Genomic DNA, 27,833 nt, shown 5'->3' on the forward strand with positions numbered 1-27,833 from the left:
GACGGCTACACTCGGATTTACAGCATCCAGTCGTCCAATCACAATGCGCGATGGGTGAGCGCCCCGTTCAGCCATGTTGTGGTTTTGAATGAGGAAGAAGCGGGAGATAGTATTCTTCAACGAGTTTATATGCAATTTCAAGTCACGTTAAGGAGATATAAATGAGCTAGGCCGTGACTCAAAATGATGACCGTTTTTCCGAACGCGTCGGTTGCGACTTGTCGCATTCCCGTAGGAATTTAAACATACTTCCATAAATTAGCCGTGTAGCTAGCGACGTTAGCTGGCGAGGCGGTTAGCATAGCGTGCTAGCTAGGCAACTAGCTCATTCTTAGCTGACTAGCTAACGGTTAGCTCGTTTCGTGGGAAAGTAAAATGATAATGGTGAGGAGTGTTAGCGTTTGAAATAGCCTCAGCTAACCTGCCTCAGTCGAATGAAGCGCATTAGCTTCGTTAGGTTTCACTATATCGACAGGCTGACTGAAAGTAGCCATAGCGATTTACCTTTAGAGCAGCGTTGTTATCTCTAAAACTTTTGAGCCATGTTGAATAAAATCTACGAATGGATAGAAACAAGCTTTGCCAGTCTTCGCAATGGTGAACCAGCTGCGGAGGACTCTGATGCTCGCCGGGCGACGGGTGACGGTCCGCTCAGGAGGAAAAGACGAGTTGAATGGTACGAGCTGTAACAGCGTTATTCCCTAGTGTGACCAAAAGTGTGTTTATAATAGTCCAATTTGTTTAAAAGTTATTTATGAGCCAGTTGGACGTTTCTACAGACCCAATATTAATTTCACAGTCGGTCATTTACCTGTGGTTCAGTCATTTGTTGTTATGTTTAGAGAAATTGTTTTATTTTTTCGACATTGATGGAATCTGTTTTTAAATGTTTTTAAACGTCAATCTTTTTTTCTATTTAGTTTGGAAGATGGACATAACATCGACCAAGATGACTTAATCGCCAAGAAATCTCGAATGGGTAATTAATCACTTACTTTTTATTTATTATGGTGTGAGGATATGCGGACATATATTTAAATCCGTATTACCCCGATAACCTCTTACACTTCTTGTCCGTGTTTTAAATTTCTCTAGGAGAATTTATTGACACAGTCAAGGTTGCAGCTGAAGGGGTAAAGAGTCACAGCTCCAATGTGGCTACCTGGATGAGAAACAGTGTGAGCCCTACCTTGAACAACATACTGCCTGCCTTCCCTGGTCCTCCACCTGGAGAGCCACAGCCATCAACATCAGCAGCAGCCTGGGCCGGGATGCCCGTAAGTCATCATTGTTTGGGGGCCTGACTGTAGGGATGTTAAAAACCCCTTTTGTCTTTATTTAAACATGCCACATATGTGTTTGATTTAAGATTGTTCCAAGGAACTGTCTCGATGAGACGTTCGCCGCTCCTTCGACAACCTTGGAGTGGAAAACATCCAAATCAGGTATAATTCACCCTCGCATAAAGCGTTGTGTAAGCTTTTGTGTCAAGCATGCTATGTTTTTTTGCTGGCTTTGAGAAAGAAGTTGATTGTTGAACTGCTTGTCAACTCTAGAATGGTCGCGTAATGAGAGGACCATTATGGGATCTAAAGTCTGTAGGCGACAAGTGTGCATGAGTCCTATACATCGCGAAGTGCCAAAAACAAATGGGCACTCAGTCAACTTGCCACCCTCCATCACCCCAAAAACGCACCCATCTCCACGACTAGGAAGGCCACTAAACCTCAGACCATATGGAACACCAAGGTATTTCTGGCTTCTTGGTTTTGACCTATGATGTGTCATTATAATGTGTGAACTATCGTCAATTTATGATGTTTTGATAACCACCATCGTTTTTGTGTCTGCAGCTTCAGTGGAGTGGCAAGCAGCTCCTGCACCAGCATGTATGAGAAGACATTTCCCATCAAAGTGGTGCAGAGCCCGACACACAGCACCTCATCTGGTCGCATGCATGATGCCAGGCACCGCTGCACAGCACAGCAGGTCAGACATCGGAACCAATGCCTTCTTTCTCACTTGTTTTGTTTCTCTGTTGATTTCATGGATTTCCTCTGTTTTGTCCAGTCTGTTTGTGAAGAGGAGAAAGAGGTCTACAGGCAGCTTCTCACCATGGTCTCTGGTGGTCAGTCGTCTTTCCTTCACAACGGCGGCTCCCACGGCATCGTGAGGTCGCACAGAGATTTGTAAGTATTCATACATTTACAGTCGACTTTAACAATGTCAGATTCAAATTGTTCATGTATGTAAATAAAAACGGAGAAGGAGGGGGGAAAGAAGAGCGTTCTACCAGAATTCATTCACAGGCCAGTGGGGGGCTCCAAAAGCATATCACATCCACAGTTGTACTTTTATTCAAAACTCTAGTTTATGTATCAGTTGCTCGCTCTGCATAGCCTGGAAATTGTTTAGGAATGTGCAATGGTAGCAGCATGTTTGCTTCGCAGCTGAAACTGTTCTGCAAGGAATACAACTACAAGTGTTCATCTTTACTCCAGTCGCAAACTTTCCGTACATTTATGACTAGTGAATTAAATAAATATATCACTTTGACTGTTTTTCTTGATAAGTGCATGCTCTCTCATCTGCTTCCTCTTCACTTTGTCACTAGCACCAGCTTCCTGACCACCAGCCGCAGACTGCTCCAGTTCTCTTCCCCTGCTGGGTCAGCAGCAGGAGGAACTTCAGATGGACCCAGCAGCCCCCCCAGTCCCAGAGGGATGTCTAGCCAGAGCTCCAGCAACCTCCCCAGCCCAGTGGGGGCCTCCAGCAGGGCAGGTATCCAGACGTGGTCTCTGGACACAGACCCCAGCTCCAGCAGAGCAGCTGCCATAACATCAGTGCCCTCCCCTGCTGCTCTGCAGGATAACTCCTCTCAGGACACACAATCATCAGGTAAAATACATCGCCCACTTATGTGTGCACTTAATGGAAATGCATTAAGTCAAGTGCAGTCAGATTGTATTGTTATTCCATCTATATATATTGTGCACACACAGTGAAATGAAAAACATTTCTCAGGACCACGGTGCTAACGGACACAACATAATAAATATAAACTGTACAACAAGAGCTATTCTACCTAAGACAAGACAACAATGTGCAGGAGTCCATGGAGCAGCAGAATGTAATGTGATATCATAAGTGAATTGAATATTTGCTTGCTTCTGTATCTCTGACTGTAATCTTGTCGTTTCTTGCAGCTCATGATGGCGACTCTGTAATTATTGTAAATGAGCAAAAGGGTAAAAAGCGAGGCAGCTCAAGGTTCGTATTTGTTTTCACTTTGTGTTGCTACAATGTGTAACATGATTGATTTTATACAATTGTGATTAAAAAATGTAGATTCAACATTTCATGTTGGATGCTGTTGATTTAATTGTTAATTAAAATGTAATTTATATGGTCAGACCATGTTAAGTCTGTGATACTTTACTCAACAAAGTTTAGAGTAGACTCAAGTGTTTTATTTGTATACACATTAGCTGATTTCTTTCTTTACAGTGTGCCATGTTTCCAAGCCGAGTTATGGATCAAAGAATTGTAAGTACACTCAGTGTATTTAATTTTATCATTGATATTAAGTATGAACATGATAAAACGTGTATCTTTTGTCACTGCAGGACTAGTATGTATGACTCTCGGGCAAGAGAAAGACGAAGACAGATTGAAGAGCAGGAGGCCCTGGCTGCTCTGCTGCTGCGACAGGTGAGTGTTCACAACCCAATCCCTCTTTCAGATTCAATTTCATTGTTTCCATTGTTTCTGGACCTCTTCTCATCTCACTAACCTGTGTCATGTTGTTACTGGTTTCCAGCGCCTGTCTGAAGAGGCGCAACGCAGCCCAGATGTGGAGGTCCATATTAGAGTTCCTTTGGAGAAGGAGGTTCCTTTGACTCTTGTGATAGAAGAACCGAAGCCTTTGGCAGAGAAACCAGAATTCCCTGAACTCACAGAGGTGTGGTCTATAATTTATTTCTGTGTCTCAGTAGACTTCTGCATAGGGCTGGGCGATTAATTGAATTTCGATTACGATTACGATTTTGGCTTCCCTCGATCATGAAAACAAGATAATCGTAATAAAACGATCATTCTGCCGCACGCCGTGTCTTGTATGGTAAATGCAGCGAACCCTTCCATCCCCACCTGTGCACTCCGCTCCGCCCCGCCCCTGCCTGAAAAGTTTCGCTTTCAGCCACGCCGGTGCGTATTGCCAGTAGGTGTTTGGGAAGAAGACGGTAGAAAATGGCAGAAAGGCAGCCAGGGCTGTAAACTAGCGGTCGCCACTCGCCAAATGCGACTAAAATATTCCCCTGGCGACTTAATTTTGGAGGGATACATGCCATGGGGCGGGTAAACGTTTGTCCCGATGGTCGTGCTCTTGCAATAAATGATGCATGATATAACAAAACATTGTAGTGGCTGTAAACTGATAAATTATGACGGTAGCAAACGTCAAGCTAAAGCGGTGATTTGTTGTGTGTCACACTGAAGTAGCTCCCCCGTCACCGCTGTAGAAAATAGTTCCCCCGAAGCAACGTAGCGGGCGCGTCACCGCTCTTTAAAAGTTTGGCGCAGTAAGTGACGCCCGGTTCACACTGGCCGCGGAAGCGCCGCGAATAGCCGCGGCCGTCCCGTGTCGTGAAGCGATCGTTTCGGCGTCTGCTCTATTTTTTGCGCGTGCCGCGAGCGAACACGTCTATTCTGGCAGTTAATCACACAAAGAAACACGAGACAATCCGGTCAATTTTCAAAATAAAAGCAGTTTTCAAAATAAAATACCGCGATTGACAAATGCGATCATATTTGTTGTGCACTGGGAAAGTGGAGGACTGACAGGGAATGGCTTCAGTACGACGACTCGACGGGTGTCATGTTTTGCTCCGTCGGCCGGACACACGCCAAGAAAAACAGCAAGATATGTCACGCGACCGTGTCTGCCCCTCAAGGGAACACGACCAATTGATTTAATCATTTGAAGTCCACACACAGAGTAATACACGACCAAGCAGTGAAGGAACAAAAAACCTAAAAAATGAAAAGCTCCTCGACTCCTGCCACCGCCACGCAGTCCTCAATTAAGGACACACTTTACAGAGCCACCGCATATCCACCCAGCTCCCGCAGGCATAAAGAAATAACGGATGCCATAGTAGGCTACCTTAAGTCTGAGATAGTGTTTATTTTTTATTTTTACATATTATTTAATTCATTTTATATAATATATTTTTCTCTTATTTATTTGCATTTTTCTTGTTTTTCAGTTCAAACTTATCGTGTTAAAAGAAATACCAGAGTTCAAAGTTCAATAAATGCTTGTTCTCAAATCAATGAATAATCGTCTTTAATAATCGTGATTACAATATCAATCAAAAATAATCGTGATTATGATTTTTGCCATAATCGAGCAGCCCTACTTCTGCATGCTCTCACGTGTATTTCAGAAATGTGTATTTCTTTCTTTTTAAGAAGTAGAAAAGTAGTCCCCTATGCTGCTTAAGTCAACAAATATTTTTGTCCCATTCTTTGGTTCAACACTTTAAGACCAGAACTAATTGAGATATTAGAATTCAGAGTTAAACAGGTTATTTATTTGTTTCTACAAGCTGTATGGCTTTTAGAAGACATTTTTATGTTAAGTAATTTCTTCTTTTTCACATGTATGCTGTCTCTTTCTATTAAGGAAATGGAGGCTGAGGTGAACAGAGTGCTGAGAGGAGGTAATCATGAAGTTTTAAGTGAAGGTTTTGGTCTCAGCCTCACACGTAAAGACCTGCAGACCCTCAGCAACCTCAACTGGCTCAATGATGAGGTGTGTACACATTATCCTCAGATCTGTGTTTGAATGATCAACATGAGTTTTAGACGTACTCTTCTTTTGGTTATGCATGCATCATAATATTCAAAGAAATACAGTTGTTTGGTAAATTGAAACTCTCTCCCCTTCATCTCTAAGGTGATCAACTTTTACATGAACCTGCTGGTGGAGCGTAGCAAGGCCCCCAGCTTGCCAACAGCCAATACGTTCAGCACTTTTTTCTATCCCAAGCTGCGCAGCAGCGGCTACTCTGCTGTCCGCCGTTGGACCAAAAAGATGGACATCTTTTCTAAAGACATCCTGCTGGTTCCTGTCCACTTGGGAGTGCACTGGTGCCTCTCTGTAAGTCTTGATGACCATAATCACAAACCTGGAAGTAGCAATCTTGGAAATTATGTTGCGCTCTTTTTTACTTTGCAACTATCTCTCTTCAGGTGGTGGATTTCCGCAAAAAGGCTATCATGTACTTTGATTCCATGGGAGGAAACAATGATGAAGCATGCAGAATATTGTAGTGAGTTTCAGCATCAGATATGTTCGTTTGTTGAATGAGATGAATATATATTTTAGAGAGCAAAATTTTATGAGCCATTAGTGTATATAAAGTGATTACATTTTGTTTCCCCAGTGATTACCTGCAACAGGAAAGTAAGGACAAGAAGGGCAAAGAACTGGATACCTCAGGCTGGACTCTGCACAGCAAAAAGCGCAATGTAAGTCCTAAGTACACAAGGGTGGAGTTGTCTGTTTTCAGACATTGTCATCAAACTACATGTGATTTGAATTTTAGAATATGTTCCCATTATCAGCAGAAAGTTCAAGGTTATATTTTTGAATCAAGTGGTGTCTCCGCCCTGTCCAAGTTTGTGCTGCACTGTAGCATTGTTAACCAGTGGACTAGTTTTAATATTTATTTTACAGTTATTTCATTTGCCCCACCTTTTGTAGTTATGCAGCATGTAATGGACTAGATTGCATCAGCTACTTGTAAAGCCATCTCCAAGTTGAATACGTTCTTTGTAGCTCATAGTTAGTTTGATAAATAGTAGATGAAGAGGGGGAAAGCCTCCCACTACATATAAAGGAAAAACCTATAATTCATCTGTTGGCATACAGCCTACTTCTGTTTCACTGGCACATCCATCAAATGGCCAATATAGGGAAGCAACTTCAAACAACACACCTGTGGAAATGGTCTTCATTCACAGTTTGTATTTAAGGAGCAGCCCAGCCTGTAGTTTTATCTTGGTTAATATGTTATTGTGAAGCTCATTAAGAGCAGCATCATTTACAGTCAGTGACGGCGCGGGGGGGCAAGCAGGGTCTCAAGACCCTCCTGTCAAAAGCTGCGCCCCCCCTTTTGCCCCCCCCCCCCCTTGAAATATTTATGTATTAAAAACTATAACAAATATAGAACAAATTAAGAAACTGAGACATTAACAATCAATCATCTGAAGAAATATTGTTTATAACGTTCCTATGGTGATTGTTATTATTATTTTTTTTCCTGTGTCGTGCGATTTGATTGGCTGGTTTGCACGCAGACGGCAGGCTGAATTTGACGTTCAAGTTAGCGGTGGTTGATGCATAGCGGCTAGTTAGCGATTGTGTCAACAGAGCAAAATGGACTGATTTGTGATAGCCAAAAAGCGAATAAGAGTGGACGATGGTGGTGGTGATTTACGGACGCAGGACAGAGTGATGACAGACTTGGAGGATGAGGATGAAAGGGGCAGTAGTAGTTGAGGAGAACAGAGAAAGGAGGAGGGGAGAGGAGAAGAGAGAGAGACAGCATTGGAGAGCGAGTGAAGCAGACAGGAGTGGGGAGTGAGTGAGGAGGAGAAGAAGGGAGGAAGAGGAGAGGAAGACAGGAGTTGAGAGTGAATGAGGAGGAGTTTAGAGGAGAGGAAGACAGGAGTTGAGAGTGAATGAGGAGGAGTTTAGAGGAGAGGAAGACAGGAGTGGAGAGTGAGGAGGAGGAGTTTAGAGGAGAGGAAGACAGGAGTGGAGAGTGAGGAGGAGGAGTTTAGAGGAGAGGAAGGGAGGAGTGAGGAGGAGGAATTTAGAGGAGAGGAAGACAGGAGTGGAGAGTGAGGAGGAGGAGTTTAGAGGAGAGGAAGAGGAGGAAGACAGGAGTGGAGAGTGAAGGAGAGGAGAACAGAAGGAGAGAGAAAACATATTTAGTGAGTTAAGAGACAGTTGTAAGAGTATACTGTATACAACTATACACTTTGCTACAATTCTCAGTTACACTCTTGTAAATCCACAGATGTTCTCTGTGGTGGATTTGTATTGTTTTTTGTGCTTGTTGTTTTGCACTTCATTTCATTAAAAGTAGTTAAATATGCTTGTGTTTTTGTTGATAAACGTTTAGTAACATGCATTCGACAATATGTAGTGTACCAGCATGGCCACGGGAACAGTACATCTATATCTATTATAGTATTATTTGTTGGTGTCAGAATTCACTAGCACCTCCTATAAACAATCAGACCCCCTCATTGCCCCCCCAATAATAATTTTCTGGTGCCGCCGCTGTTTACAGTGTTGCTTTGGCTTACTTGGTCATTAGAGCTACAGTTTATACTGTTAAATCTGTTAATATTGCTATTGCATTGTCAAGAACAAAATACCTCATGATGCTGAATGCTGAGCTAGGAAATAATCAACACCAAAATGTGATAGAAAGTGAATTTGCAAATTGTCCAATAACATTTTGATTCCTCCTTTGCTCTCAGGAAATCCCACAGCAGATGAATGGTAGCGACTGTGGAATGTTCACATGCAAATATGCAGATTACATTACCAAAGATAAGCCAATCACCTTCACACAGGTAATCACTTATAACGATGTATTTGGTAATCACTGGAGGGGCCTAAAAATGTCTTACATGGACTCTCTTTTCGTCACAGAACCACATGCCCTACTTCAGGAGAAGGATGGTCTGGGAGATTGTGAATCATAAGCTGTTGTGAATTTGTGACATCGTAACGATGGCCGAGTTCTGTTGCAACAGCAGGATCCACCTACAGTAATCCTATTCTGGTTAAGACTTGCACACCAGCTCATCAGATCAGGAACCAGCTCTGCTACTCCTCCTCCACCGTCGGTCAGGCTCTCAGCTCATCTTAGCTCATGTTGTTGGAGCCCTGAGCCTGACGGTCCTCTGCTCCACGTGGGTGTTTTTTGGTGCACCCATAGAGCATCACCATAGCAGCCCAGACACTGCGTGTTTTGCATCGCCCAGCCAAAACTGTTTCTGAAATCACACTCATACTGACTTGAAAACCATACTCTGAGTCTCAGTTTGATGCAGACATCCGAAGTTTACATGTTTTTGTCTTACAGGGAGATGAGTGCTTTATGCTGCTTCAGATTTATAACGACAGTGATCCTTCATTTTGGTGTTGCCGTCAAAGTTGGTTTCTCTTGTTACATTCGAAGGAAAATTTACTATAAAAAAGGACATTTGAACGACTTCTAGTCTTAAAAATCTTTGTATTTGGGCACAAAAACTTTTTTTTACATGACATTTCACCTAAACCAACTATTTTTTGTTTATTTTATGATTTTTTAATTCAATTAGTTTGATTAAAAGGTACAAATGTCTTCAAACATTGCCTCAGAGTATGATTTCTAAAGAAAAAAGAAAGTTTACTTTGCCATGTACTTGCAAGTGTGCTAAAACAGTTTTAACCACATCCTAAAACAGCAGGGTAAAAAAACAAAACGTGTTAGTCTTGATAAAAGATTGTAAATTAAGGTTCAAAGTCTATTTTATGTATTTCAGAGTCTTCTTTTACAGCAACTTTTGGGCATATTCAATATATTTTGAACTTTGTACATAACTTAAAAACATATACAGCCTCTTGAACAGTGTAATATACTTTTTTCTTTGTGTATTTCTTATCTATTTTATATCTAGATTGAAGTCAGTTTTAGAAATGCATTCTCATGTATTGTGACTGTTATTTGTGTATTACCTCAAAATTGGGTCTGATTTAAAACTGCCATATTTGATAATTTGATAAACATGAGAGAACATGTGTCTTTGCTTCTTTGAAGTGCGTTATCTATTTTACAAGATGTAAACCTACAAATGGATCTGTGTGAAACAAAATACACACAGACCACAGTGAAAACTTTTATTAAAAAAAAAAGACAAGTTCCAAATCAAACCAAGTTAAGTTTAATAGCTGTAGGGTTTGTTTGTTTTTCTACGAAGACAAAGAGCTGCGTCGACAAACAAACGTTTACCGAGGAGAAGATGTTTGATGCACAAATCAAACGGAAGACTACAGACATCTCTGAACATGAGCTAAGAACTTAGCAATAGTTCTTCAGACTCAATAAGCCACCATTCACTTTATCCATATTTTGTATAGAAAGATGTTTCTTTGCTCCATAGATCTATGTTCAGACTAGTTTGACATAACAAAAAAAAAAGCAGGGCATGAAAAACTAAACTCCCCTAATCTGAGTAGCACTTCACTATATCCCTTCCAGTGAAATCTAAGGCATTTCTGTGAAGTTTGAATTCTCTCCTGGAAATGAACGGTCTCGAGGTTTAAAAGAAGAAAACGTACTCAGCAAATAGGATGAGACGGGACACACGACATGTACCAAGAACGGAAACATTGCAACTGGATGGAATGGTAGATTACGTCAAACAACCCTACGCTGTCCCTGTAAAATAAAAGTCGGGTCGTCGAGTGAGCAACACCCGCCTTCATTCACATAAAGCACACCTGCCGCACATTTTATTTAGAGCTCCTACATCTTTACAGTCATTAACAACCACATTTTGGTATGAAATAGTTCCCTTTTAATGCATCAATGTGACTAACGGTGAACCAAAGATGAATGTCTGACAGATACAGGCTTTATAAGCCAGAATGTGACGTCATGTTGGAAGGTGATCCATTGTCATAGTGTGAGGTGGATATCTGTAGTATTGCCTTTTATAAGGATAATAAATTAATTGCATAGATCGTCAGACCTCGGGGCGTGTTTTCTGAACACTGGACGGAGGAGTTAAAGGATGTGGACACAGTCCAGCTGTGAACAGCCATGAGACCTACTGTACACAGAGTGAATCTACATTTCTCTGGCGGGATGAGGTAAGTCATGGTTTTTGAACATATATATCTCTCTTACATTGTTCCCAACTGCTTGGGGGCACAACTCTGTAGCGATGCATTTGAACCAAGCGTACAATTCATCCGTGATCAGGAGCCAAGTTCACAAAGTGCAAACATTTGTGACACAGACAGAACTGGAAAAACAATAAAACATTAAAGCTTCTGAAACCAGAACAAGAGAAGTATGCAAAACAACAAATCACAATTTTTCTTTTTTTTTTTAAAGTTGCAAACATCTATTTTTCACTACACACAACACACTATCAAAAATAAAAACAAAACTTTGAAAATAGGATCAATCTTAAATGTATTAAAACGGAATAAAAAAACAACAACCTTTAAATAAGAAATGTAAAAAAAAAAACAAGTGGATGAAAAACAGAAATGCAGGAGTAGATGCAAACACACAACAATGGCCAATATTAAAGCATCTCTGTACTGGCCGTAATAATCCATAATAAACCGTGATAGTGTTTTCTGAAGATGTAACAGGACAGAGCCACGCTTTACCAGTTGATCTCCACGTCTATGTAATAACAACTTCTGAATCTAATAACATCTAATTCTTGGGATGAAGTCAAGATTCAGTTTCCCCCGTTGAGGAAAACAATTTGGTATAATATTGTTATTAAAGTAACAGAAGCATTACTACACTGGTGAAAGGAAATCAAAAGAAAGCCTCTAAATCTCTTATTTACAGGCAGCTCTGTGTGAGTTGTGATCCCTGTTAAACAACTTTGGACTTCATCAAGTGGAGCAGCTTGATTCTTTCTGAAGATAATCTCTGGAATGCTTGAAATCTAGTTATCTATTTTTTTTCCTCTGAAATCATCTTGTTTTTAATCTTCTGATTGTCTAAAGCTTTGTCAAGATTGTGGGAACTATAAATAATTTTTAGTGTCAAGTGCGAAAAAAGAACGAATAAAAGCTTCAGGTATGTTTTCATACCTGATGCACTTGCTGCCACTTCAGGAGATGCTAATCTGATTCAGCACCGTATCTGTTTAAGATAGGAGTCATCAGCTTTCTGAATGACTTCCGTTTTTGTTTTTTTTAGCCTTTTGAGCCCTGTGTTCAAATATTTGCACCAATCAATCAAACTAGGACACGTGAAGCTAGAAACACACCAAATAGAGTGAGTCATGTACAAGAAGACAGGCTCAAAGCCTGAAAGTATCAGAAAAAAAGAAGAAAAAAAAAACCCTCAGCATCTCTTTCAAAAAGGTCAAAACAAAACATGACTGTAAATTAAAAAAAATGGTTTTGAAATGCCTTTTCCTGGTTTCATTCTAGCTCTCCGGAGTAGTATTGGAAAAGAATATGAATGACGTCTAAAACATATGTAGCGTGTGTCTGTGTGTGATTTATTTTTCTTGACTGTTATCAAAATAGATACTCCTTGATGTGTTCTTCCATGTCTTATTGCCTGCCACCCTCCAGCCTTGGTCGTTGGAGTCAAAGAGTTTGTTTTAAAATATGAGGTTGTAGAAAATATCTTTGTTGTTGTTGTTGTTGTTGTCCTTTCTGTGTAACAGTCCGTGTTCCTCCTGAGTGTCTGGCGCCTTACATGCATGAGTCGCTGTGCCGAGTTTCAGCACTTGGGGCCCCTAGAGAGTCACTCCGGCTCCAGAGGAAGATCTAACACAAGGTGACAACCAGCCAATTAGAAACCAGAGCTACGCCCGCACCATCTCCTTTGGCAGGAACGCCGTAACGAGGGAAAGATGTACGCTACTAGCCATGATCAAAACCTACCTCTTCACTTGTTATGCTGGTAGGTGTAGGCTGTGTGTTCTGTGGGTGTCTCTATGGCAACGGGCGGTTGGACGGCACTTTCCTGAGAGGGAGGCAGCAGAGATTAAACCCACGAGCGATTGTTTTTCGTATAACATTTAAACCGTAGTGAGAGAAAGAGGAGGCGGTTACCTCAACTGAGATGTTGGTGGAAGGCACTTGGGTGTACTGGGGGATGTAGGTCCCCTGCATAGATGCGTTTGCAGGCATGTACTGTAGGAGAGTGGAGATGAAGACGTCAGTGGACATGACATTGGTAATCACATAATAAAGAAATAAATACAATAACAGAGAAAGCTGCATTAGACAAGAATCATATTTGAAATTACGAACATTATGATGAAAGTATATGATGACTATCGTCACTGTCTCATAAGTTGATGCAGCAATGTTTGGGTTCCTTTATTACACAGATTTGGTGCTTAATTTACACAATTTTACCACTCGAGATTTGATCAAAGAATTCCTCCAAATGACCACATTAGGACACCAAGACCTTGAGGAATACCATAGAAGAAAACATCAAACGGCTGAATGCTAAATGGTTCTGCTCTCTACTGACTGTGCCACTGCTGCCCATGGAGAGGTGGCTGAGCTGCTGTGTCAGGGGCCCCAACATGGAGGTCGGCTGGATGGACATGGTGTGGTCCATTCCTTGTGTCATGACCGCTCCCTGTAAACAAAACACACAGCGGTTGCCATTAAAGTGACTGTTAGTCAAATGCAACAAAAACAGGAAGGCGGGCCAAGTTAAGTTACTCACTGAGGGCGGCATGATGTATGACTGATGATGTAGCCAGGATGGGTTGTGTACCTGCATGGACAAGAAAGACACACATGTATCATACAATTACATAACATAAATAGATAAGCATACATTTAGCTGTACTTTTTTTTAATAATTTCTCTTCATTAGCAGAGATGTTTCCTGTCTTCAACACACTTTGTGTGCATCAGTGTCTGCAGTGTTTACTTTAGTCGCGCTCAGACTACCTGTTTAAACCACCGTTCACTGTCATTCATGTTGAAACTGTCAAGTCGCTGGTTTTACGTAATTCCACCTTCCCCGAGGTATTAATTGTATCTAAAATTACTGTAACTCTAATAAAATCCAGTATAATTCGAGCATTGATATCAAATCACGTCTACGTACAGCAGGTTCTGGGTGCACGTGTTATTAATGTCTGGCTGCTACCAGTTTGCGTAAGTGGCCCGTGGGAGCTAGCCGTAATATCAAATTGAAGAGAGTCTAATTACGGCGTACGCCGACCTAAGTAACAAACGCGCTCTCTCGGCTCAAGGACCACGTGTTCCCTTGGCTGCATCCCATTGGCCAATAATTATCTGGCTCGCTCTGATTGGACTTTGTAACCCGGAAGCGGCGAGATAAACAAAGCTCGGTTTAAGAAGATACTGGTCGGAGAACCACTTCACATGTCCCAGTATGAATATGAGGAAGACGTACTGGGAGAAGTTGAAAATAATAAGAATAAGAATAAATAATTAAGGGTGCAACAGTTTCAGTACGAGCCTGAAATTCACACAAACCCGAAGTCTAACTTTCAGCCAATCGTTGACCTCCTTTATATGTTGGTTCCGCCCTCTGATCCGTCAATCACAAAAAGCCAACACCGCCGTTGGGCTGAATGTTATTACGCCTGGAAAAATATTTTCTTACAAGAAATTAATTTGGTACTGGGATTTGAGCTAGAAGGAGGACTTTAACAACGAGGTGAGTTTTAACTAACATTGACAAACATGTTCAGGTACATCCTGTAATGTCGATTGAATATGGGCAAAACGTAAACAAACAAACGATCTAAAAAATCATGCTAGTGGGCCGATGTTGTCCATGGACATTGACATGTATTAACACGGATATGGTGCTTTCACTAACTAACTAAATGTGTGGTTCTGAAACTACCTGGTAGGTAGACACGGGTGAATGCATGTAGGGGGAGAGGGAGGTCGGCCCCATCATCCGGTTTGGGGCGATGCTGTAGGGAGAGGAGTAGAACCTACAGAAAGAGACAAACGTATTAGTCACCGCAACATGATCACACTGTGTCTGGCTCAGGGGATTTGTTAAGGTAGTATTGCTGACCCATTCTGTAAGGCTGTGGTGGGGTCATAGGTAAGGGTCATTCCTCCCTGGAGAAAAGAGACAAAGGTCTGTGTCATTATCAGGCCTATCAAAAGCAATGTTGCATAATGAAGTAATTAGGACACATAGACTCACAGTCTCCCCATCTCTCAGCCAGGGCCGGCCATTCTGCAGATATTTTCCTTGGCTCTGGCGCTTTTTCTGGCCTCCATCAGCAAATTTACACAACAGGGGCTCTGGCGGCACTGAACCAAAAGTAAAATACATCGTCATAGTTAAATATCCAGTGGACCAGTAGGAAAATATTAAGTTGTATGAAAACACATATCCAGTATCATAGGTGTAAAACTCTTTGGATGCGATTATATTCTTTAACAGATGTCTTTTTTTTAAAAGATGCTGCTTTTAAGCAAGACCTCACCTGGAACTCCTGGGGGAGTCTTGATATATTTTCCGTTGAAATGTTGGATGATGGCTTCACATTTCTCCGTTGACTCCATCCTGTATGAAAATGTAAAAAAAAAATAGTATTAAAAACAATGAAGGTATCATGTTGTGTTAATATTTCCAGTTGGAGATGTTCTACCTGGTCCGGCCACCAGAGGGCTCACTCACTGTGTGTGCAATTGGATGTATTTTTTTTTTAAAGATCATGAGGGGTACACCTTCACTAATCAACTTCAACCAGCTGCCCTAATACATGTTACCAGGCAACCAAAGCTTGTACCTGGCGAAGCCCACTCCTCGGCTGGTTCCGTTGGCGTCACGGAGGATGCGAGTGGAAATGGCCTGGCTGAAGGGCTTCAGCATGTTCTCCAGCTCCTGCTCGTCCATGGACATTGGCAGATTGGAGATGTATAAGTTGGTGGGGTCCTGCTCCTGTTGCTGAACACAGACGCCACCAGAAGATTAGTGAACAAGAACATGGAGCGGACAGGGCTCTTCGTTTGTGATGTCAGGAGCGATCCAAAAAGCAAGAGGCACACGAAAGCTGCCGGCACAAGTAGACGGAGATTTAGTTAACCTTTTAACAGGAAGTGTGTAAAGGTGCCTGATATTTGGAAGGGTAACAGGTCATTACATCGTTAAAAAAACAGTCTGAGAGAGACGGTAGAGGGTTTGAAGTTGAAAGCGGATATCCTTTTGGCGTAAGCTGCATGGGTGAGGTCTGAGGAAAAGAAGGGATATTCAGAGATGATGAGATAGTGTTCTTGCTGGACTTCAACTGAATGTCTCTCTCATTCTGGCTCTCTATGTCTGTCTCTTCTAATTTTATTCATCCAACCCGCTCCTTTTTTTCCTTCTCGCTCTTGTCTCATACTCCTATCACCCATACGTTATTACCAAAAGGGTAGAAGACAGGCCCATTGTGTGAAACTAGCCTCTTAGGAGCGTGAAAGCGCACAATCCGGCTACGGTAATATCAAAGCATCATTACATTTCAAATGGCTCTCCATCCACAGATGATCTGAAATGAGTATGTGCTTTGGAGACCTTCTGGACAAAGACCTATGAAGAGTTATCTGAAGAACATCTAAAGCATTGTGCCATCATCGTCCCCACAAGGCAAACATTAGCATCCTGCTTCCTAGGCCATAGTGATAATATGTGGCTTGCATTCAAGCGGTAATCCCGACCTTGAATGCAGGCACAGAGGCCGGCTCTGTTGGCTTGCATGAATCTGAAAATTTATGGAGCTTTTCATTTAAAATTTGAAATGATTATTATTGGAAAACAACCTGAAAGAAATGCCTCAATTGCCACCGTTTCAAACTATTCAAAGGCTCTTTTCTTTTCTTTTCTTTGTCTCCTGCTGAAACAAATTCCATTTGACCAACAGCATCTTGTAAGATAACTAATCTGTATCACCCTCTAACCATTATGCATATTCATTATCTCTGAGTGCAGATGTGATTAAAAAACCTGCAAATGCAGTGTGAATTAATTTCCATCCCATGAATAATGCATGTGTAATCGCTGTGACCTGTGGTGAAGGTGATTTCTCCTTCACCATCCTCCTCCTCCTCCTCCTCCACAGCGGCGCAAAACTAGAGATGAAACTTGAACCCGCGACAGCGAGCGGAGGAGACCTGCCGCGGATTTTACACCGCCGATGAGTCAGAATGAGTCAGAGGGAAATCTGACGCAAACGTAAGCCTGGTTGTAAACCCGCAGCGGAGGGGTGAGTGAAATCAAGTCACTCTGTGAGCAAGGAGCCGTGTGAATGTCAGTGATCCAGCTTACCGAGAGATCGGCTTTCCCAGGGTGTCGGTGGCGTGCGTGGCTTATGATGTGTGTGTGTCATAATCCGGGTTGGGGCAAGGCTGGTGAGATGCGTGTAGGTCTGTCAAGTGTGTGTGTGTGTGTGTTGACAGGCCGGGTGGCTGGGCACAGGGCCCTGCTGACTGGGGAGCTGCTCAGACACTGAGTCAGATGCCACCAGGGAGAACAGAAAGGTCCTTTGTACAGGGCAGGGACACACTCCCTCAACACCGCAACCACTATGAAGCACATCATGCACACGTGGACACGCATGTTCCCGTGTGCACACCCATACTCTGCAGTGCATTAATACCCATAAATACACTGATTTAAACACACACACACACACACACACACCCAGAGTCCCGCCCAGCTAACACACACACACACACACACACACAAACTGAGGCTTAATTGGCTTGTATTTCTGAACCGCAGCTCATATAACAACAAAAAAAAAAACATCAGAGAGAGAGGGAAGGATAGAGAAAGGATTTTTGACAGCTTCAAAGGGGAAATTTATAAGAAGCAGATAAGGCAGCAGAACAACCTTTCGTCTGCAAGGTTAATAATTAATCACTTAATTTGCAATTAATAATTTAGCGTTCAACTTTTTCTACTGAGTCACTTTCAAAAGTTTTTTTTTTGGTCACATGCAGAGAATTTAACTCTTACAGACAGAGTCGTAAGAAATAAACCCAGCACGCTGACAGCCCAAGCGGGGGGTTCTTACCTTGGCCATCTGAGCCTGCACGCCACCAGCCTTCAGCGCCGTCACCGCCTTCTGAGCCGAGGCCGGACTGTCAAAGTCAACAAAGCCGTAGCCTGCAGGGACCGAGACACACAGCAACGATGTAAGACGTACATGTTATGACAATGAGTCTCGATGGACACGGGCATGTAATCTGAGCTCATGAAGCTCTCGTAGTAATGTTTGAACCTGAAGAGGCAGCCAGGTTTGGACTGTGCTTCTCCAGGTTCTTCAACTCTATCATGTGACACTTACACACAGTTGACACTTGGCAGCTGAATGCAAACAGCTTTATTGAGAAGGACGTATGTATGAAGTGCACCTTTTTTCCTCGTTTACCAGCTGCCATACAGAAATACATACATACAAAAATGTCATATTCAATTTACTCAAAACCCCCCCAACATATCAAGATGAGAGCTGTAATGATGCAATCAACAGAAATTGAATGGTCCTCATTTATATTTAATATTTATCTGTTTCAACAGCAAGAATTCAAGACTTCCAGTTTCTCAAATGTCAACATTTTCTGCTATAAAAAAATAAATGAATAAACGTCTTCTACGACAGTGAACTGAATATATCTGGGTCGGAGAGAAAATGTCATTGAACTCACTGAACATTATTTTATACCAAAATAATCAGCAGATGGCTAAAAACATAATCGTTGATTGTAGCGTATTTAAATATTGATGAACATTGTAAATGATACTTTGGCGTTTTCCCCTGTTACTCTTACAGTGAAAACTAAGGTGAAGCTTGTCATAACCAAGGCACCAGAACCTCAGATTCCCATCCATGTGACCTCAGGAATCTGTTTTCCGTCATTTTAGCTTTCATACAATAAGAACTTTAAGTTCAACAGTTACTCTCAACCAGCTGATGCCTCACCTTTGCACTTGTTGGTGGTCTTGTCCAGGATGGCCTTGGTGGATACAATCTTCCCATATCTGAAAAACAGTGAGGCGCACACTCTTTACTGCACTGTGTGCTGACAATAATGACTTCTTTACATTCAATATGAGCACTGCAACACTGCTGAGGCAATGTGGGTTTCTCTCTCAGCTTAACACACACTAAGGGATTGTGCTCCATGATGACTGAATTACAATTCACCTGATAGATTCGGTGCAATGACGCTGAATGCAATTACACCGCCTCATAATAAATGATGTTCATGGGGAAATCTTAAGAGGGGAGTTGGGACATGAATTATATTATAGCTGCTGTGCAACACTGAGTGGACTATGAAGATGAAGGAGAAGGAGAAGCTTCATGCCGGCCCCTAAATATAAACTCAATGTCCAGAGGTTTCTGCATAGAAAGAACTATAGATTTCCCATATCCTATTCGCCCCCTGCTCTTAGACAGATATCAATAAGGATTGCAACTCGAAAGGAATCCGATATGGTTCAAATAAATGTCTCCGCTGTATTTTCAGATTACTTTATAAAGCACCATCGACACCAAAAATCCTGCATTATCTATCCAGCTGGCCGGCTATAAACACTGCAGATGCACAGGATAGTGCCCGGCTCAGGGAAATGCTTGTGTGCGGCAGAGTGTCTATCGGTTCCCATCTCTCCAGGCATGTGCATGCAGTGTAATCTGATATGCCTCTCCTTGGCTGTCCTGTCCAATGCTGGCTCCCAGCCATACTCTCATTCTACTAACCAGCTTCTCCCCAGGCAGCCTCGGTGCCTGCTGGGTCTTAGTGCCTCTCTATTGCAACCCCGCTTCCATCCACACTTTCAGAATATACTCTATTAGTAAGGATTATGAGATGACCTGCTAAAATGGTATAATCTGACAGTTAATCTGTTGGATTATGCCAAATTGGAAATCTAATTTGAAATTAATTTAGTATTGCTTTCCCTTTTGAGAAGAAATGGGTAAATCGTTATTCCTATACCAAGATAAGGATGAGCATGTTTTTATGCAAATGTGCAATTATAAATGATTGATTCAGAAACTACGACAGCACAACTAACTACATGTTGGCAAATATTAGTAAATACTGAAAATTCTGATTTTACTTGAATTACGTCTACAGAACAAACAATCATTGGTTTGATCCTAAAAACTGTTTACCGTGGAAGTCCACATGATGCAACTCCTTCTTCTAGTCTCATCTGTATTAACATCCTACATAACAACACTTTGATAACCTCTTTATTTAACCTGGCTTTGAATGCATCACAGACGGACATTGTATGATCTTCTAATCATTTATCCTCGCCACATTCTCTGCACCACCCAGTGTTGGTGGGTCTAAACCAACTCGACTGGACAGATATATACCAACTCTTGTCTTCCTGTAAATCACATCCATCATTACTGTGTGCAGCAATCTCACCACTCTGTGACTTCACGTTATGACTAGCATTTAAGCTGCGAGCTCTACTTGCTGCGCTCCCTTGCTCGCACAGTTGAATTGCCCGTTTCCTGAATAGCGCTCAGAGCTCTCGGACTATGCGAGGCGGAGCAAAGAAAGGGAGTCTGGAGAATCAGCCATGTGTGAGAGAGAGAGCACGGCGTGGTCCAGCCCCACGTCCATCCATGACCAACCACCAGAAAACGGACCGGGGCGAGAACCAGAGCGTTGGCAAGACAACTGCAGGGGGCCAGAGATGGAGAACCAACCCCCATCCTCTTCTCTCATCCCTTCTTCTCCACACAGTACATCTCAGAACGTGCACACAACAACAACAACAACCGTGGGGGAGGGGAGCATTGCGAGTGGCGTTTCCTTATTCTACGTAAGCGTTTGAACTTGAGTTAACTACGGCAGAGTCCCTCCACGACTTGTCTCCCTGCTGTTTTCCATTCTCATCTCCGAGCGTGTTCCCTGTTGACTACTATGGGATACAGCATCCTCTAGTTTGGCTGAGAATTACATTGGCCTTAATGTGTTCTGCTAAAAGGCAAATTTCATGCAGTGATTGTATCTGCTCTGTAAAAGCAGAAATATGAGAACTACCCCCACACCACCTGACACACAAACCCTGAACTCCATTCGCCCCCCCGCCCTCCCTCCCTCCCCCTGATTCTCTCCATCCAACCCCCCTTCATGCCATTGCCCTTGTTTGTCTTTCCCTTTCCCCTGGGCTCGCCGTTTCCTGTAGGGTTGGGCAGCCTCATGTGAGCCATATCTTCCAGACAGCTGTAAAATAGCAGGCCTCTCTCTCCCTCCCTCCCTCCCTCCCTCCCTCTCTCCCTCATTCAATCTCTCTCGTCCTGTTTTTCCCTCCTTTTTCTCCCACTTCTCTCCTCGTCCTCATCGGCAGCCTCCAGGATTCAATTAAGTGAGGCCAGGCCATTCATCTCAGCCCCGATGACTAAATCCTACATTTCAAAGACTCACACCGAGGAGCAACGAAGTGTATTATTTATAGTACGGAATATGACTTTGAATAAGGATAATATTGATGATAATATACGAGACAAAAGAACGCAGGAGCAATAACTCGTGTAGGTCAAAAGTGTAAATGTAAGCTTGAGAGAGGGAGTCTAAACATTCTGTGCCGAGTTGCTGGAAAGTCTTGTGTTTAGCGTCTTCGTTTGCTGCCAAAATGATTGTTGTTTTTCCACAAGGGCACTAAATGGTGGGCCTTGGAATCGAGGATGAAAATGTCCCTTTGCTAAGGTGTGCTTTCGCATTAATGTGCATTTCAAGTGTACAGAAGTCACGCAATACATGCATGTAGACATTAGAGCGAGTGTTTTAAGGGTGACGCACGGCTGACAGAGTTTGACCAGATCCAGGTCTGTGGTTCCCGGGTGGAGGCCACGGATGTACAGGTTGGTTTTGCTCAGCTGCTCTCCCAAACTGCTGCAGCTGCCATTGCTGATGGAGGTGGTGGTGCTGTTGCTGTTGTGGTTGGGGCTTGGAGGAGCCATCTGATGGTTGGAGGGGGACACATACGTCTGCTGCAGAGCAAATAGAGGAGAATAAGGAGAAAGGTCAGCCTTGTACTTAGCGTTGTGATCAATAACCACACAAAATGCCACGGCACACTAAAAGAAAAGTTTCATATCTGGGCAGAGAGGGTGATGTCAGTTTTGGGATGGTAAGTCGTGTACAAAGCAGATACTTCTTTATGTATACATTACTGGCATATGATATATTTGTAATATGCATACACGTAACACAAGTGAAATAATGCAAAACTGAATGCTACGCAATTCATACAGCCAAAGAGAAATACAACAAAGAACAATATGTGCGATTCAGCATCGTCATCTACAAGCAGAATGTGAAAGAAATATGCTCATTTTCACATTAAAGGGCCATTCATACAAAGAGCATCTTTGTCTGAGTGTGTGATGTGCAGACGATTTACGACGGGCTCTGAGGGTGCCCTGGTTTAGCAGGGATGGGGATCATAAAAAATCACCAGCTACAAGGTTACACAGGAACATTTATTGTTAAAATGAATCAAACGCTTCTCCTAGCAGCCGGCAGCGATGCGGTCTCTGCACCCCGCTAGGGCAGGAGACAAATGAACGGGGGCCCTAAACGTCAAATCTGGAGTCTTTAGTCTTAATCATACACCCAGTCTCAGTGGGTTGACTGTATATGTTGAAATGTTACCTTCATTATTATATGTTTAAGTGTGCCAATCAATACTTTTGGATACAACTTAAGAGAAATGCTACTTTTGACTATATTGCCTATCTTGTGAATGCAAGTGAGCCCATTTAAATGTTAAACCGAAGCATAGAACATCAAATCTGGTTGAAATTAAAGCTTCTGAGCTCCACACTGCTGCAAGGGAGGCTTGTGGGTTGATGTTTTTTTTGCAAACAGGCTTCATTGGGAGTATTTGAATCGTTTCCAAACAAAAGGAAGATCTGTGGATTATCAACCGTAACCACGACATTGTTTCGGCAAAGAAACTTTTATTTTGTCTTCTTCAAATGAAATGTCCTCGTGCTTTCAGCAGACAAAAGTCCATTCACTAGTATTGTCTTGGGGTTGGGGGCAAAAAATGACAAAGCCCCTAAACTATCTGAATGAGATGCATTTTGCATGCACACAATACCCATGGAATATATGAGATTAGTATGGAAGTCAGCTCAGCTTGGCTTTGATGTTGCCTTCCTCCTATAGTGCTGGTGGAGGAGGAACTGTTTGATTAGTTAGGGTCAGCAGGCTCGGCCCCAGGGAACAATGAGATTGCTCGTTGGACACCACAAGGTCAGCACTGGACCACCAGCTTATTAACAGGGAGGGAGTTGTCCAAAGACGGCTAGAATCAAGCCAATTATGACCTCGATTTCTCTCTGCTGCAAGACGATTTGCCGACACACAAAACTACGAGGGAACATCACATTTCACTCACTAAAACTGTAATTTGAAGTGAGTTTTTATTTCTATTTATGAGTTGTAACTAATAATTTGTTTGAAATTTGTTTCATACCCACAATGTTTTGTAAAAAAACATAATAATTCACTCTTTGGTCTGGATCTTGTTACGTGCACATGGAAGGTTTTTTAAATATGGATTAAAACAAAAGAAGCTCAAAACAATATGCCCAATATGCCGAGGCAGCAAAAAAGAATAAAAAGGAACCAATCATGTGTAGACCAACAAACCACGGCCGATAGACGAACAGAGGTCTTATTCACCACGTTTTTATCGGTCACACATCGGATGCAGGAACAGAAGCTGCACTAAACCCATGCTGGATGTTAACATTCCTTAAATGTAGCTATGTGTCATACAACATAAGCTCACAGACGGGTTGTTCCCCAGCTGTGAAACAACAGCACAGCTAACATTTAGAAAGCTGGATGTCCTCCTGCAACGGAAGGTAAAGTTAGCTGACTTTAACGTGTTTTACTCATTAGTTTACGTTCCTGACACTCATGTTCAACATAAAGTAAAACTTTAAAGCCACTTATAATAAGACTTCATTTTATAGTTGAAGGAGACTAGTCATGAAACTTGCCAGCACAGTGTGTTTCTGATAACAGCAGATGTTCCCTCCGCACAGACCGTGTGAATATCAAAGCTAGATCTATGATGTCTCATCTACAAGCAGGATAATTAGGGAAAATGACTGTATGTATCAACACCGATGATGATTTTGCCAGCATTACTGTATCCACGCTACAGAACTTCACATCTTACTCAAGTGCAGAAAATCCCAGTGACTTCCGGAGCACATCCATCGGGGTCCTCCTCTCTAATCTCCCTCTCCTCTTTACCATCAATAGCACACTTTGTTTCTCAACAATCACAGCCGTTTCCTGCACTTTCCCTCTCCTTCACCGTAGACGGCCCCGCACAGACTATCAGGAGGGATGCACCTGCAGAGGCCAGGGGAGATAGGATCTGACGGGAGACCGAGTCCGGGGGCCCAAGCCTGGCTAGTGAGGCCTGCCTAATTAGGATCTGAGCTTGTTAGCGGGAAGCACTAATCTCTCTCATGTGCTTTCAAGTCAGAAGGTAGTGTCTCATTAAGATCGCTCTGCTGGGCTCCTTCTGAGGGAAAAAAGATGGCAGTGAGTCAGATCCACACCTTCTCCCCATCTGCCCCGACGCCGGCTCCAGGTGTTTTGACACCAATGCGAGGTAATGCCAAACACAGGCAGATACGCGTTCAAAAACAACGCAGATACACTTAGAAAGGGAAGGTTGGAAAGCATGACAAGAATCTTAAATGTGCATGATTGGGAATTAGCACGTAAGGTTGCATAACCGCACAGTTAGTCTGACCTCCCGGCGTGTGACCGAGTCCCTTCCTACTTGTTACTCTTCCGTTTGCAGCATAATGTTGTCACACTGTTGGTTGCTTGCATCACAGGGTCATTTCTGAGCATTCTTCACATTTCTCTCCTTGAAGTGGACACCGGTTTGTAGTTCAAGCAGCCATTACATTGAACTACATTCCTGGAGGCATCACAGCCCCGTGGGAACTGATAAATACAGTCAATCTGACATTATAAATGGGCCATAAAAACAAAAAGCCATTTATTTCCACAACATAGAATAACAATTGAATCCCAGCCTGCTTATGAAAAATTGATGCACATTTGCTTCCAGCCACTCCGCCTCTATACTGCTACATTCTGTACAGGGAAGCGGGACATGTATGCTTCCCAATTACCATCACAGAGTGGTTGCAGCGAGATAAATCGCCTCTGTATTAATATTATCATAGTTGTGCAAGGAGCATGACTACAGAAAAGGCCAACGGGGTGTTCTCAAGGCAGCAGCTAAAGACTGATGATGTGATTACAGTTGGAGGAGGCGGAGGTGATGCCTGGAGAGAGTGCAGGTGGCTGAAGGTCTTTCTCATGTGAGAGACAAAAATGAGTGCCAAGTGAGGCAGGATGTATGCCTTTAATTCTGTAACAGCGGAGCTATGAGTCTGATTGATGCTTGACCGCTCAATATCTGGCAACGCAAACCGTTGGAGTGACTGATAATGAGGCTGTTACAGCAGTATAGCAGAATCGTATGGTAATATTAAGTTATTTTGTGATGGGTATATCCATCCATCATCAACCGCGTATTCTGTATTCAGGGTCGCAGGGGTCTGGAGCCGATCCTGGACAGGTAACCAGTCTATCACAGGGCCGATATGTAGAGACAGACAGTTAACCAGTCTATCACAGGGCCGACATGTAGAGAGAGACAGGTAACCAGTCTATCACAGGGCCAACATATAGAGACAGACAGGTAACCAGTCTATCACAGGGCCGACATATAGAGACAGACAGGTAACCAGTCTATCACAGGGCCGACATATAGAGACAGACAGCCATTCACACTCACATTCACACCTACTTAATGAACCTATCCCCATCCTGCATGTCTTTGGACTGTAGGAGGAAGCCGGAGAACCCGGACAGAACCCACGCTTACACGGGGAGAACATGCAAACTCCACACAGAAGGAACCTGAACCGGGACCGTGACACAAACCCGGGACCCTCTCGCTGTGAGGCGTCATGAGTATATAGTCACACATAATTATTGGAATTAGTTAAAACAATGACTTAATCATCAACATAATGGTACTTTCATTATCAGACAGCATTTCAGCAATGTACAGGCAAACTGCCAAAGTCATCATCTCCATTTGCAAAAGCGTTATTATTCATGATATTACAACAAGTACATTTTTGCTTGAAATTGAGAAATATGTGAACTGTGGAGTCCTACCTGCTTGGCTAAAGAAACTTTTAAAAGCACCGTGGAAAAGATCATAACTGACCAAATCTCTTTGTGTTATATTTCTGCAGCTGCAAGAGAAAACAATGCAAGGTGGGAAAAAAATAATAATAATAATAAAAAAGGTGATAAAACTCCGTGGCTTCCTGTGGCTAAAAGGTGAGTCCTTCTCCTCAGTCCAGTTTCATTCCAAATCACCAGAGAGGTCTGAGTCTGTTTTCAACAGGTATCATGTAGAGAGAAAGGACAAGGGATTCTCTCCTCCATGTGAACTAACCACTGTCAGACAAGAAGTCAAGGTATGTGAAACACAGGGGAGAGAGAGAGAAAAAGATGGGGTGGAGTTAATCGAAAGCAGAGGAGGGGAGGGGGGGGTCTCTTAATCCTTTTCTTTTCTCCGCCCTTTTTCCCGCAGTAAAAGACCAGGGGTTACCACTTGATGTTGGGTTTACAAGTCTTTCCTCTATGTGACTTTGGCGCTCTAACAATGCCAAATGTAAAAAAAAAGAAAAAAAAAGAAGTGTGCATGTCTTCTTTCAAGGAAAAGGGTTTGGAGTTTGCAGAGCCCTCTTGAAACGAGCACATTGTCTGAATCCAGGATTCCAGGAATTCCAGGTCATTAAAACGAGCAATCTGAATTCCTGCCAGCCGCCAGGCAGGGGAGGGAATAACACGGGAGAGGGAGGGAGGTATTTGATTTCAGCTTTGTTTAAAAGCTATTCAAGAAATGCTGATAGTCATAAGGCATCAACGTACTTTCACTTGGAAGACATTAAGCCAAGAAAGGCTCATAGTTTTACCATATATCCAAGAATCAGCACTCCAAATCCCAGAAGTGATCTACTAGTGTACACTTTTGCTGAAAACAGTCCTGCTGCAATCCTGTTATTGCCAGAATGTTGAATGAATTAAAAACCTATGGTCTGTACAGGAAAACATGAATTATTCATATGCAAATACCAGCGAATCAATATTAGACCTTATATAGTGTCCCAGCTTTGTTGTCCTCACATCCCATACAGCCACCAATATTACATCTTCATAGTCCTATTCAATAAATGTATTTACAATAGAAGCCGCTCAGCCATCAATAACAGGAGAGAAGGGGTGGGGCATATCGGTACGCGTAAAAGAGGGGGGAAAAACTTTGCTAACTTGTGTTTAATTCAATGAAAACATCACCTAAACGTAACGCGGTTGTTGTAGTTGACGTTAAAGTGGGATATAACGCGCTTTTCCCGGCGTGTTCGCGGCGTAACGAGCGTTGATAAGCCGCGCTCTCCGGGGGGAAGACACGGGCAGGAGGAGGGGAGGAAACCAAACTGTTGTAGTAATCTACAGGCAGCAATGTAACGGAGCCCGTGTGACTTTATAACAATGTGGCAACGACGTGAAAAAGCCGACAGCGACGGTCGCGACAGAGAGAGAGAGGTGGGGGGCGAGAGAGAGAGAGTTTGAACGTCGCCACTTTCAAGGACACTGCAGCTTAAACAGCCGAGCGGCTTTTAACCGACGGGCTTCACCACGGAAAAACGACCCCTTGTTAGGGGAGGAGGGGGGGAGAGTACGGGCAGACGGTGTTGGTATTTACCTTCTTGACGTGTTTGCCGGTGTAGCCGTTGTACGGGTTGAATCCTGTCCTTGGCGGCACAGAGAGCAGCATTTTCACACACGGCGCTGAGTCCGGACGAGCGGGGAGCCGAGGCAGCAGTCAGCTGACGTCAGCCAGGGGAATTGAGCCAGGAGCGGCGGTGGTTGTTGGTTGGAGGCTCTC

The 27,833-nt window shown here is 42.9% G+C and overlaps 2 protein-coding genes across 2 annotated transcripts; one reads left to right on the forward strand and one right to left on the reverse strand.

Annotated features, from left to right (window-relative positions):
- The first annotated feature begins 37 nt into the window (after window positions 1–37).
- On the forward strand, window positions 38–9,678 carry senp1 (SUMO specific peptidase 1). The gene is made up of 18 exons (XM_084016105.1): window positions 38–676; window positions 921–979; window positions 1,096–1,277; window positions 1,370–1,445; window positions 1,557–1,749; window positions 1,854–1,989; window positions 2,071–2,189; window positions 2,615–2,898; window positions 3,207–3,270; window positions 3,508–3,546; window positions 3,627–3,711; window positions 3,821–3,961; window positions 5,687–5,815; window positions 5,960–6,163; window positions 6,256–6,335; window positions 6,450–6,534; window positions 8,560–8,655; window positions 8,735–9,678. The coding sequence occupies exons 1-18, from the start codon at window positions 543–545 to the stop codon at window positions 8,795–8,797; spliced, it is 2,169 nt and encodes a 722-aa protein (XP_083872231.1). The 5' UTR covers window positions 38–542; the 3' UTR covers window positions 8,798–9,678.
- On the reverse strand, window positions 9,371–27,799 carry rbms2b (RNA binding motif, single stranded interacting protein 2b). Its single transcript, XM_084016106.1, has 14 exons — window positions 27,651–27,799; window positions 21,614–21,804; window positions 18,766–18,824; window positions 17,857–17,948; window positions 15,589–15,746; window positions 15,283–15,362; window positions 14,997–15,106; window positions 14,862–14,908; window positions 14,682–14,775; window positions 13,521–13,571; window positions 13,320–13,430; window positions 12,890–12,970; window positions 12,719–12,800; window positions 9,371–12,601 (listed from the first exon to the last, which is right to left on the reverse strand). The coding sequence occupies exons 1-13, from the start codon at window positions 27,720–27,722 to the stop codon at window positions 12,723–12,725; spliced, it is 1,224 nt and encodes a 407-aa protein (XP_083872232.1). The 5' UTR covers window positions 27,723–27,799; the 3' UTR covers window positions 9,371–12,601; window positions 12,719–12,722.
- Window positions 27,800–27,833: the final 34 nt, after the last annotated feature.

The sequence above is a fragment of the Eutrigla gurnardus genome, assembly GCF_963514095.1.
Source record: "Eutrigla gurnardus genome assembly, chromosome: 8".
In the NCBI taxonomy this organism is placed as follows: domain Eukaryota; kingdom Metazoa; phylum Chordata; class Actinopteri; order Perciformes; family Triglidae; genus Eutrigla; species Eutrigla gurnardus.